The 14,074-nt window shown below is 35.6% G+C and overlaps 1 protein-coding gene across 1 annotated transcript; it reads left to right on the top strand.

Moving 5' to 3' along the window:
* Nucleotides 1-325: 325 nt before the first annotated feature.
* LOC117927299 (tRNA (guanine(10)-N2)-methyltransferase homolog) lies at nucleotides 326-14,068 on the top strand. The gene is made up of 6 exons (XM_034846773.1): nucleotides 326-683; nucleotides 5,145-5,356; nucleotides 8,830-9,147; nucleotides 9,291-9,365; nucleotides 9,503-9,577; nucleotides 12,915-14,068. Exons 1-6 carry the CDS (start codon nucleotides 485-487, stop codon nucleotides 13,467-13,469), a joined length of 1,434 nt encoding a protein of 477 aa, XP_034702664.1. The 5' UTR covers nucleotides 326-484; the 3' UTR covers nucleotides 13,470-14,068.
* Nucleotides 14,069-14,074: the final 6 nt, after the last annotated feature.

Below are 14,074 nucleotides of genomic sequence, written 5' to 3'. Positions count from 1 at the left end.
GAATAATCATATAACGAATAATGCAAACAAGGATGAAAATGGATGACACTCCCATACGAGATCTCTTTTGTTAATAAAAAAGTGGATGAAAGTGAAACATACCCTATTCTTGTGTTGGATGTTTGTTGTTTTTTAATAAATAATGGCTGTATACGTAAATAAGGCTCAAGTAATGTATTTTTTCACAATAAAATCTATTGTGGTTAGATAAAGAAAAATGATTTCCCACGTGTAATTAATTGGAAATTAAACAGGATTTATGTATAATTTGTGAAATTAGTTGATTTTACCGGGTGAATTCAGAAGTGGAGGTGAGGTCATTCATTTTCCGAGTCGTGACTCGTGAGTTTATTTTTATGGGGTTTAGGGTTTAAGCACAAGCGTAGTGACAGGGCAAGGAGATTCCGAGCCCACAATAGTCCCTGCCTCCTCCTGTGGTGGAATCCCTTTTTTGTTTTTTTTTGCTTGTTTGGTTGGAGAGAAAATGTGGTATTTGTGCGTGTTCTACCACAGATTGTTGGATTACAGGAAAGCAGAAGTGGAATCCCTAGCTCATCTCTTTGGGGTTCTGGAAGATGGCTCTGCTCTTCAATGGAAGCTTCCCCAGCACCACCACCCTGATTCCCCTTTCCATTTTGTTTATCTCCCTTCCGAGGATGTGGCCAGGAACATCGCTAATCGAAGTGAGTCTTCTTTTTCCTTTTATCTCGCCAGTTTGGTTCCCGAGAAAATCCTGAGCGACTTCCATTTTTCTTTGTCTTTTTGTTATATGATGATGAAATCGACTTTCGGTAGGTGCATATGTTGTTTTACGTGTCAATCGAAAGACAGTCTCTTGAAATGTTCTTTGCTGTATATCACTGGTCGTTGTGTATGAAGTGGTTTGGTTTCTGAGTCAATCAATCAATTAGCAGACCCTTATCTTGACTATTTGTGGTTAATTGCATGATTTCTAAATCCTGTTCTTCATAGCCTAGTGGTATCTTTGGGTTCTCAAATACATGGGAATACAGTCAGTTTCTAAAAGCAAGGTGAACTTTCTTCAGTTAGTGGCACCTTATTATCCATGCAACATCCTATCGGTAATTATGCATTTTGAAAGATTTGGAACAAGCCCTTGTTAGGGAGCCCCATATGAGTAATGACAGGATATGTATAAAGTTAGACGTTCTGGATATGCTGTGTAGCAAGAGGAAAGTAGATGGGTTATGACAATTGTTTAAGGGTGTAAGCATACTGTGTTTTTTTCCCCCAAGGAAATCGATAATGAAGTTCTGGTGAAGGGGAAGATGGTCTTTCAAGAAACTTATGAGATAAAAATGCCAGCATTGAATTAAATTCTCTCTTCTTATGGCATTGGTTTGCTGGAAATAGCAGTAATTGATATCAATATCCTAAAAGAGTTTTTAGATCCAATGTTGACAGGGAGGACTAAATGGTGTGGTTTTCAGCTTAAATAAAAATGTCCCATTGTAAACAGTAGCAAATTTTGAGTGGTTAACTTCAAACATTCTGGATTGGTTCATTATTGGGTTTGCATCCTTGGAAGAAATCTGAATGACTAGAAGCTTAAAATGGCAGCTGGTGATCTTTATCAGTGCGAGTCCTCTAATTACAAGGGATTAGGAGATGACTACAAGTAGTTTGAGATGAAGGGGATCTCTTTTTCTCCATTTTAGCTGGTATAGATTATTTATCAATTCCTATTGGTTTAGGATGTGGCTGTTTAGGAGTACAGATAATCGCCCCGGTTGGGTTAGGAGACCTTGTGAAATTGGTAAGAATTTAATTGATTAGTGGGGAAGGTTGTGTGGATGTTGAAACATTCAGAAAATGCCATTTTTACCTGAAAAAGTTTTAAAGAACTTGTTTTTGGCTCAAGCTGGCCAGCCAATTGAGTGCCAAGCATTTTGAATTCCTTAGACAGAAGAATGGGTGGGAAATCATACCTTTTGCAGAATCTTTCAAGGAAGTAGTCGGGCATTCTGCAGCCTTGTTTAGCAGGGTCTCCAAGCCCCTCATGCTGATGGGTCCAAATCATTCCTGGAACAACTAGGTTATTTCATGTTTTGTGTGTGCCATGTGGATGTCTTTAATGTAGGAGAACCTATTAAGTTCTCACTTGGTTTGCATGGTGCATCATTCTCAATGTCAGGTAGATGCACTAGACTTAATTGTCCATAGTCGATAAAACATTTTTAATCCCTCTCAAGTTAATATTCTCTTTTATGAAAACAAAAACTATTGTATATGTTTGACATAGAGGTAGAAAGATGGATAATGATATTGAAAGTCATTAAAATCAATTGTCATACTGGCAGTAAGGAATGGATGTGATTCCTTAAGAGGACAAAAATGTCATTGAACTAACCATAGACTCACTCCTATGCCACTAGTGTGTAGTATGATTTGCGTGATGTGGTGGAACTCCAAGAAGAGACCAAGTCAACCTCTAAACGTTGTACAAACTCAATATAATAACTATCCAAGTGCCAAGTGCCAAGTTCCTTAATTACTTAATTATCCAAAATCTATTAATGTCTCTCCTTAAGCATGTTAAGGCTATGATGCCACGTTTACAAAGTTAAGTAACAATAAAAGGTGCCATTTGTGAGATCTTTTTTTTTTTTTCTTAAAGAAAATACCAAAAATTAGGCAGAGTCTTGTTTATTCAAAGAATAAAGTAAATATAATTAAAAGATTTTTTTCTAAAACCTAATTTTATTGATGAATGATGACAATAACCATTCCTATCAAAAAAAAAAAAAAAATGATGACAATAATCATCTTGATTCCCAATGTTTTAAAAGGCTAAAGTCTATCTTGAGGCGTTTTGCCCCCAATGAGGCGAAGCGTAAGCCTCGAAGTGGAACAAGGTGTAAGCCTCGAAGTGGAACAAGGCATAAGCCTCAACATAAAAATAATAATGAAAAAAGAAAAAAATCTCAAAAATCAGAAAAATACTAATAAAATCATATAAAAATTAAATAATGAGACGACCAAGGAATCATATTAATTAAATCAATTGTATTTCATTTTAAATAGTTTCTAGTTTAGTTCCTCTTTGTCTCTTCTAAAATCTAATTCTCTTGCGCCTTTAACAAATAACCTTTGAAACTCTTATCATTATCACTAGTAGGATCTTCCAATGAATTGTAATTATATCGAACTGATCTATTATCCTCCCATTAATGTTAATGGCAATTTATTTTTCTTTTTTATTCTTTAATTACCATGATCTTCTTCCCTTTATCTATCAATAATAAGATAATAATTATATAAGAGCTCAGTTACTATAGTGATTAATAATTCCTATATTTCTCCTTCTCAATCTCTTCTTTCCCTTTCCATTTAAAGGGTTAATTGGTAGCCAATTAAGCTCTTATTTTTTAAAAATGTTTAACACTAGTCTTGGATGCAAGACAAAACTTATAAATCTATACCCAAACCCCATAAAAGCACAACTCATGGAAACATATAAATATTGAGGCTAAAACCTCTTATAAAATCTATGCAAAAAACCTTATAAAAACATTAAACTCATTAAAACCTTTTGAATATTTGAGGCTTAAGCCTCAATAGCCTTAGGCTATAACGTCAAAGGCTATAAGCCTCAATTACCCTATACTAAGGCTATAGCCTCAAGGCTAATTTGCACAACCTCGTCTTAAGGTGAGCCTTAAGGAGTAAGGCTCATGGTCTTTTAAAACAGTGTTGATCCCTAATCAATCAATGTTTCCTAGAAGGGAAATTTTTGTTTTTAATATGCAAGTAAAAAAAAAAAATATTAATAATGCCTAAAAAAAGTGCAATAAAGTGCACAAGTTGTATAGCTTGCCAAGAGGCAGAGTGAAAAAAGTGAGGGGCATAAAAAACAAAAGCTCCATCACAAAGACCCCAACTAATCAAGAAAACCTATTATAGTTAGGGAATCCTCATCTATGTACATTCTAACCCACAACATAAGGTTACAAAGAAAGATGGGTTTAAGGCAATTCTTTGTTCTTGAATGCCCTCCAATTCCTCTCATTACTCAAAGATCAAAATATGCAGAACAAGATAACACTTGAAATCTTCTGCCATGTTTTTCCTACAAAAGAACCATGCCAACAGAAAAGGAATCTTCTTACCGAACTTTACTTAACCTGTGCAATCTTGAACAAAGAAAACACTAAAGCTCAATGCAAAAGGTTGTGATCTATATTTATTGACTCTTCATCTTCCTCAAAGTAAACAACAATTCACTAGAGGCCATCCCCCCTTTGCAGCCTATCCAAAGTCAAAACCTTTCCCTGATAAGCTTCCCATGCAAAAAATCCTACTTTGGTTAGAGCATCACATTCCAAATAACCCTGGAGCTCTTCCACACTTTCTTGCCCTAAGAAATTGTAGAAAGATATAACTAAAAGTTTACTCTTCTTTGAATCCATCTATTCCTTCTTGTCTTTCTCATTCCTTCTCACAACCTTGCCTTGAAGCCTTAAAAAGATGGCCTCAACCCTTTTTTGTCTCCCAGTCATTCAAGTTCTTTGGAAAAAGAGGGTTCCAATGCCCACCCCTCACCTTGTCAATCCTAAACATCAGCCACCCAAGCATCCTTTGTCACAACTATGGAATACAAAGAGGGGAAGGACTGTCTTAGGGATGAATCACTAGGCCTCCAATTCATAATTGATTACCTAGAGAAAATATGAACATAAATGGGAAACCTAGAAGGATAAAAGCCCTAAAAAATAGGAAATCTAAACAAAATAGATATTCTAAAAATTTGGAAATCTAAAAATTTAGGAATAATCTAAAAGAAATAATCTTCATACACCAGGTCTGCGTCACTAAAAGCAAGCAAAATGACACATTTAGCAAAATTTCACCTTGTAGGTAAGATAAGGTTCTTGAAGCCAAACATGATTAGCAGCATGTGCAAGATGGTCATTGCGTGGGAGGATCAACTTGAGCCTCACTCACATACGCATTTCTTGATATAAACATGTCAACTGTCTTGACTTGAATCCCCAAAGGTTCTTAGTATGTTGACAAGTTAAAATTTTCTATTAGGCATTGACAACATATGAACCATAATTTTCAAGGTTGTGCTAGAGTAACTGCCAGAAACATTACAACATTATCTTCTTGAAAAATTGCAGGCATACTTGTGAAGGGAATCTATGAACTTTGGGGAGAAGGAAGCAGCTATGAGGAACTGGAAGAGGCTATAAGAAGTTATCCTGATGAGCGTAAGCTGCCATACTTGGCTGCTGAAAGCACATTCAAGATTACTGTTGATAGTTTTGGGAAGGTTATCAGCTTTCAAGAGCAAAATGATCGTATTCAGGGGCTGACTTATATTCCTTTCAAGGTTTTGTTCTTTTTTTGTGCTCTTTTTTAGGAACTATAAGATGGTCTGAAGAGTTTTTCATCACATTGTGCTTTTGCTATGATTTATATGCACTTGGAGTAGTAACATTGATAAACTATATTGAATTCTAGCACCAGAAATTGTGTCACTAGTTTTTGCACTTGCTATGCTTGGTAGTGTAGGTTTATACGATACACTGTTAGACCTCATTTACAAGAAGCATCCTTTTGCTAGCCTTGTTAGTAGAAGTGCGAATAACCATGTTTATCAATTGAACTCCTCAGTAAGTTCTTATAGTTATTAGTTGCTGAAAAAGTTGAATTTCATATATATATATATATGACCTATTCTTATATATATTGAGAATATACACATTATCCAGCTTATTTTGTATATGACCTATTCTTATGTCTTACCTGAGCTCATTATCTAGCTTGCCCATCTATTTTATGTTATTGTTTTCCATTCCGAAAGTAGTCAGAATGAGGCTTGGGAGGATTAAAATAGACTTCCTCTAGGGAGGTGGGGCATTGGAGAAAAAAATTCATCTAGTGAAGTGGTCAAATGTCTGCACGGAGAAAAGAAAGGGGGTTTGGATGTTAGAAGTCTTTCTTTTCTTAATAAGATTCCATTAGGCAAGTGAAGTTGGTGATATGCATCTAAAATGGGAACCCTTTAGAGACAGGTTATAAGTGGAAAATATTGGGGGAAGAAGGAGGGGGTGGTGGTATTGTGATGTAAATGGCTTGATATAAAGAAAGAGAAGAGGGGGTGGGGTTATTCCAGTGGGCAAGTGAAGTTGGCGATATGCATCTGAGATGAGAACCCTTTAGAGACAGGTTATAAGTGGAAAATATTGTGTTGGGGGTGGTCTTGTGATGTAAGAGATAGGTATGATATTGGTTTATGGCTAGATATCAAGAAGTGTTGAGATATCCTTAATAGTATAATTTCTTTTTTTTTTTTTTGTTTTGTCTTTTTTTGTGCAGGAAATGGGAGGAGAGTGAAATTTTGGAAGGATAGATGGTGGAGGGATGAGCCCTTACATGTTTCTTCTCCATCTTTGTACATTCTAGCCTTATCAAAAGACGCTTGGGTGGAAGAGTTGCAGGACTAGATAGGTGAGAAGGGTTATTGGAACCCTTTCTAGAAGTCTAAATGATTGGGAGTTGGATGAAATAGAGCAACTCTTCTCAAGACTGCAAGGTAAGGTGGTGAATAGAGAGGACAAGGATAGGGCACTATGGATGGATTCGAGGAATGAGACCTCCTTCTCAATGAAGTCTCTTTAGGCTTCCTTGGAGTTTGGGAGTTCAATCTCTTTTCTGATGAGGGTTATTTGGAGTTTGTAGGATCTAAGGTAAGTTTTTTTGCATGAGACATTTGTTGGGAAAGGTATTGTTTTTTATTAGCTTCAAAGAAGAGGGTGGGCGTTGGTTAATTGATGCTTCCTATGTAAATTCAAAAAAGAATCAATTGATCATATTTTGCTGCACTGTCCCAAGACAAGGGTTCTTTGGTTGTTACTCTTCTCCTTGGTTGGTTTTACTTGGATATTGCCAACTACAGTCAGAGAGACTTTTTAGGATGGCATGGATCCTTCCTGAGAAGAAGACAGAGAAAGATTTGGAGAGCTGTTCCATTATGCATTTTTTTACAGTTTGGAAGGAGAGGAATTGAAGGTTGCTTGAGAACAAGGAGCAGTGAGTACATGTTTTGAAGAGCCTTTTCCTTAATAACCTTTTTTGGGGGATGAAGTTGTACATACATGACGCCTTTAATAGATTTTGTTTGATTGGTTGAGTTCTAGCAAAGGGAGAGTATTTGTTGATCTTTTAATGCTCAATCTTTTAACGCACATTGTTTTTGCCCTGTGTGCCCTGGTGCACTGATTTTTTGGTGTTTGTTCTTAAAATATTATTGTTGCCCACTAAAAATATTAAGAATATAAACATTTTAGTTTTCATGTCATTGTTTTTATTTATTTATTTTTTTAACAATCTTGCACATTGAGTGGTTAACAGCACGAGAAATGCAGAAAAAGAAATCATTCTTAATATTTAAAAAGGTTGAAATGCTGGAAAACCCATTCTTGATATCGAAAAAGTTGTCTAAAAATTCCCCCATTAATCAACATATGACTGCATTTTCTCTACTTACTATAAGTCTTCAACGCTGCTAGTTTTTGCTTCCTGTAGGTCAACATTGCTCGATGACTGGATGTTGCTAGTGATTTGGGTTTGTCCTTCTCTTGGTCTCCTCTTTTAGCTAATCATGTCTTCCATCAATTAGCAAAATGAGAAGCCAAATATTGCACTTCTTTTGTAGGGTATTTCTTACCCCCCTTGAGGACTGTAGAGTTTCTCTAACTTGAACAAGTTCATGCTATATTCTTGAGATGTATATAGCTGTCCTATCATTTCTACCTGAGAAGTTCACTCTCTTTCTTCCTTTGACGAGCTTTTATATATTTTTCTAAGGATTGTTCATCCTTCATTTGTACTTAAAAATTCATATTAATGAATTAATTTGTTTCTGATAAAGAAAAAAAAATGCTTCATTACATGATACTGGACCAAGAAGAAAAAGATGCTGTCACAAACCTTTTTGGTGCCCCATAATAGATAGGGGATGACATTTATGGCATTATTTCCATGTTCTTAAATCATGGCATCATTAAATCAATTTGACCACTCCGTTTGGGTGCCCTTTGGGTTGGCCTTTGGGTGCCCTTTTTTCTTCATTTATAAAATTTATTTGTGCTTTTACCTATCAAAACAAAAAATGAATTTGACCACTTCATGTTCTATACAAGCAAGAGAAATGAGAATCTCTATAACTAGTGTTTTTTTCTCATGCTGTGAGTCTAGAGGCACTTCTTTTTTTCTTTACTACTTGGTGGTCTAAACACTTTCCTACTTTTTTGTTTACTGCTTGGTGCTTAGTACCCTAGCATGGTATTGTGCTCATGTGTGGTTCCTCAATATATGCTACTGGATTTTGATATCTCCATGTCCTAAACAGAACAGTCTGCTAGTTGCACTTGGCCCTGTTGACCCTTTTTTCTGGTGGTATAATAGTTTTTAGCTAGTAGAACAATTTTTTTAGGCAAGAAAGCTTAGATTTCAACTAATTCACTTGAGACTGTTTGCATTGTTGCTCTGTTCCTTGGAGAATTGACATTAATGGCTATTATAGGTAAATGTATTATAATTATAATTAATAATAATTACTGTTATTATTGTTATCACAATAATTAAGTTTTCTGACTGAAACTTGTTAGAACCTGGGATTTTGTTGGCCATCTACTAAAACCAACACTATAGCTATGATTTATTAAACACACACGTACACACACACACATGGAAAAAAGTAAAGTAAACCAATGCTCCAGTTATTTGTTCTGCTTTTTCTATCTATCAATGGTGCACAAATGAAGTTCATTCATGTAAATTTGGATGAATTTGTTTCAGGGTCGAGTGAACTTAAAAAATCCAGAACACAAGTTTTGGCTTATAGAAACTGATGACTATGGGTCTAATAATGGGCTTCCACCTGTAGTCCAAAAGAGAATCTTTTTTGGTCGGGAGGTTGGTGCTGCTGATAGGAAGCTTTTGCCCACCTATCAATTAAAAAGCCGCACTTATCTTGGCCCAACAGCCATGGATGCAGAAATGGCTTTCTTAATGGCCAACCAAGCACTGGCCACAGCAGGGAAACTTGTGTATGATCCTTTTGTTGGAACTGGGAGCATTCTTGTTGCTGCAGCACACTTTGGTGCAATGACAATGGTTTGATTTCTCCTTCTTTTGCTAAATCTTGAATCATTTTCTAGATGCTATCTGCCTGATAACATTTGGAAAATTAATGTGAATAATTAGGGTGTAGATAACCTTTTTTTTTTTTTCAGTATCAATTAATTTAAACTGTTCAGGGTGCAGACATTGACATTAGGGTAGTCCGTGATGGGCGAGGACCTGACTGTAATGTTTGGAGCAATTTCAAGCAGGTGAGTTTGCTATATGATGTTGATTTATAGTTTGTAAATGTATCTATTGAATCATCTTGAAATATATTACTCACTCAATGGTACATAATTGTGTAATGAATGTTGAATTCCATACTTCTTTTCATGCCTTCTTGCAGTATCACTTACCAATGCCAATTTCTCTGTTGAGGGCAGATAATAACCTTCCTCCCTGGCGTCCTGGATTAAAAGAGGTAATTTTTTGTGAACTGTATTTGTCAATTAAAATTTGTTTCTTTCCTTTCAATCTCTTCAGTAGGTTTACTATTACTGATCTTGGTACCAATGCACATTTTTTTTCTCATTGCTACCAGTGCATTTGATTGTGGCATTAACATTGCTGTAACTTGTCTAATTGCTCTACAAGTTAATTATAATCAACATAATATGTTGTTTGACTTAATCGTATAAACTCATTAAATATTTGATAAAACATCATAAAAGGGAGTTGTAGCATGTTAAGAGTGTCTCAGAAAAGAGGCAATAAAGAAGCGAAAATCCTTTCAACGAACAAATGGAGGAGGTTCCCTGTAAACACTGTGGAAATTCTCAACGGTTTGATCGAATAATAACAGAATAAGCTGGAGGGAGAAAATGAGCTATTGGACAACCTCCACACTTTCTTTCCACCAACAGCCTTGAAGTGTACTTGCCTCATGAGCTGCCACTGGAGCACTCTGAGTGTCATTGACTTACTGTATCTCCAGGGTTTGCAGATTAGTTTTATACTGCCAATAAAACTGAATTTTGACCCTTAACCATCATGAAGCTCTTCATTCATACATGCTAAACTATAACTCATTACAATAACATTAAGTAGATTTTTCACATGGCTACAATATGTAAATTAATGTATTTAAGAACTAATTCGAGGGAGGTGGTTATTGTTGGAAAAACAATAATGACTTCAGTTAAGCTGGATTTATTGATTCTAATTGTCAAAATATAATTTCATTATATCAGTCCTTTTGTGTATCAATCTCTTTGTTTTATTCTTTCCATGCTTTTCTATGCATTCATTCACTAAGGAAGTGACATTATGAAACAAAGTCGAACAGGTAGATTAGTTACTGGGACTATGAATCAGAAGTCCTGAGTTTGACTTTAATTGGGATTACCCAATCATGCAGCTTTCAGACCACGAACCCTAGCAGGAGTAGGGCTGGCATACCCCAAAATGTTGAAAAAAAGTAATGATGAAACAACATGGTTATGCAATTTCAAGCACATGGAATAAGAACAAATCAGGAGCAGCATTTAACACTTGTTAACATGGATAGCAATTTAGAATAATAAATTATCATCATGAAGGAGTGTGTAAGCTCATGTTACATGTGAAATGTATTTTATGAATTCATTGGATTGATTTTGTTGACCTGACTCTTGATCGCCTAATTTTTGAACCACATATCTTGGTCATAAATGGCATTAATAGTCATGATGGTCATTGATGAGTGATAATGTCCAAAGGTAATAGCTTTCACTGTAGATGTTCTGAGGACTAATATTACTGGGTTTGTGGTTCTTCTGGTGATAAGTAGATATGGAAAATTTGGGTCAATTCAAGAATTAACCTACCTGACCTCAATGGGTTGGTTTAGTTTGGTTCTGGGAAAGAGGGCAGATTAGTTCTGATTTTGGTTGTCGATTTGATTGAACCGGCCCAAGAACAAGCCATTAGTTGTCTAAAGCTTGGTTTTTGTGACTTAGAGCTAGAACCTATAATATTGAATCCTAGGCATAATAATGTATATCAGAATCCTCAAACAAAAAAAGGCTAAAGATGGAGAGTTGCAATGGTAGGCGCATGTGGACAAAGGAGGAATTTGGTTTTGGAAATGTTAAATGCACCCATCTTTTCTGTCTCACCATACTTCTTTTTTTTTTTTTTTTCTCAAACAAGGTGGGTGTAGAGAGAGAAATGGTAGGTGTGTTTATCATCACCCGTTTGTTTTTACCTATGATACACAAATTATTAAATACCATTGCTTTTAATGGGGAATGGGCCTCTTTTATCCAAGAGAGACTGAGAACAGTGATAAACCCCTCCTATTATCTTGGTAGATATGAACTACTTGTAGCAGATTGGATCATACTATGATGAAATTATGTGTTAGGTTGCCAAGTGAACACTTTTCAGCTAACTGCTAAGTGTTAATTAAGCATATTTAGAAATTATTCAATTCAGTATCTTTATAATTTTGGGCAATGTCTTTATTAAATATACTCAAATGCATTCTTGTTTTCTAATTTGTCCATCCCAATTAAGTTTATATCTATTTAGAATTTTTTGACATTTTTAGCATCTGCATTGAATTTGTGCTATTTTATAATTTTCAAGATCTGATATTTGATTACATAAAAGTTTGTGTATTGAAGATTGGCAAGTTTGGCATTGAATATCCCCGCCCTTTTTGGGTAATGGTTGAAATTGATGATGAACCAAATCTTAAATCCTGATTTCAGTTATATCCTCAATCAATCTTTTATGTTGTATCTGAGAAAATTTTGTTTAATGAGTAGTCTTGTTGTTTATTGACTCTTAAAATAAAGGAATTATGACATTCACAAGCATTTCAGGATCAATGATACCTTTTTGTAGTTGGTAGAAAGACACTTCAAATTTGAAATTGAAGTCCTCGAATCAGCTTTTTGTGCATACCCTTTCATACTCATGAAATAGAATAAAAAGAAGTAACTGAATGGTAATATGAAGTGATTATGCAATCATATAGAGTGTTGCAATCTTACATTGCTACTTTTTATCTTTTGGGAGACCTGGACTTTATGACTTTCTCAGGTTGCCGCACCCTGACTGTCCGGCCTACTTAGTTTCTCAGCGCCACACCGGTTGTTCAAGGCATGTAATGTTGTTATTATTATTTGAACCTGAATCTCCCACAACCCACCCCAATCCCTCACCACTTGAGCATTATTGTTATTATTATTGTTCAAACCTGGATCTCCCACAACCTCATCCCAATCCCTTACCACTTGATCTAGGTCTCAAGGATGCATGGAATGTTATTATTTCTATATTACTTTGTATTATGTTCGAAATGAATTTTTGCCTTGCCTTTTTTAGTTCAATTTTGATAACAAAGTGTCTATTTGGACACACCAGTTTGGGTTTTTTATTTTTTTATTTGGAAATCAGAACCTTCTATATAAAAATAGAACATTTTCTACAAAAAATGTATAGATATATCTTATGTCTTTAAAAATCACTCTAAAAAATTTTAAGATTTGAGATAGTAAAAGTATTTTTATACCTCAATTTTTTTAAACAGTTTTTAAAACCTTTACTTTTTCAATTTAAGTCTTTAAAATTCTTTTATCTTATATAAAAGTTACTATCATTTTCTGATTTTAAAAATATAAAATCTAAATGGGCACTAAATGATTGCTTTGCCTATGGTGGTAGTTTAGGGTTCTTCCCAAGAAGTGTTTCTCTCAAGTCAAACACTTGTATTCATCAATCTTGTTGCTATCCTTGGTCTTATTTTTGAATTTTTTTTGGTGATTTTGTAGGTATTTGATGCCATAATCTGTGACCCTCCTTATGGAGTTCGTGCTGGTGGACGGAAATCTGGTGGCCGGAAACTCCTAAAGGGTGTTATAGGCCCCTACACTGTTCCAGATGACAAGAGGACAGATCATATACCATCAACAGCAGCCTACAGCTTAGCTGAGTGTGTGCACGATTTGCTCGACGTTGCTGCTAAGATGCTTGTAATGGGTGGCAGGCTTGTGTACTTCTATCCTGTACTAAGAGAAGATGATTCAACTGAGACCCATTTCCCAGAGCATCCATGTTTCAAACTAATTGCCACATGTGAACAGATTCTAAGCTTACGTTACAGCAGAGTCTTACTGACAATGGTGAAGATAGGACCATACACTGAAGAAATTGCAGAAACAGCTAGGTTAAAACATTTAGAGTTCAAGGAGAACCATCTGAAGTGGTTGGAGGAGGGTAATCTTCATGCTGCTGTTTTTAGTAGTGCTGACCCTCAGTTGGGTGATGCAGGCGATTCCAAATCCAGTAAAGACTCCAAACCAAAGTACAGAGGGAAATACGTGTAGTTTCTATCTTTAGACTCTATTCTTAGTTTCTATCTTTAGACTCTATTCTTTGAGCTGTTTAGCTTCGAGTACTTGCGGCCCAATAGGTGATTATGAGTCATGGGAACATCAGCTATTTTTGTATCGATGAGTATTGTGTAAGGCTTTTTTTTTTTTTTCTTCATTGCTATGCTAACTCCCCCATTGCTTCTGGGAATTCTGACTTCATTTACTTGATAATGATAGCGAAAGTAAGAATTATCGTATAATTATCAGCTCTCCTCAATCTTCCATAGGTGGAGGTTGGTAACAGTAGCACCAAGATCACTGCCTTGTAACAGCAGTGCCTCATCACCTTGATATTTGGAATGCATTCCTCCAGCATATTATTTGATTCCTCACATATCAGTAGGCCAGCTTTCCTTGTATGATAGCTTTTGAGGTCCTTTCATCACACAAACAACCCACAAGGCAAATACAAAGTGATTGAGCTCTGTAAAGTCCAACTGCATTTGGTCCAACAAATGATAACTGAGAGAAAGGTGAAAGGGCCTCACAAGTAATGGTGGGGGTATAAAATGTAATGTGTTGTGTGATCTTAATTACCAGTTTCTTCATTGTTATCA

The sequence above is a fragment of the Vitis riparia genome, chromosome 12 (assembly GCF_004353265.1).
Source record: "Vitis riparia cultivar Riparia Gloire de Montpellier isolate 1030 chromosome 12, EGFV_Vit.rip_1.0, whole genome shotgun sequence".
Lineage (NCBI taxonomy): Eukaryota > Viridiplantae > Streptophyta > Magnoliopsida > Vitales > Vitaceae > Vitis > Vitis riparia.
Note: the sequence above shows the minus strand (reverse complement) of the source record. Positions and strands in the feature narration are given on the sequence as shown.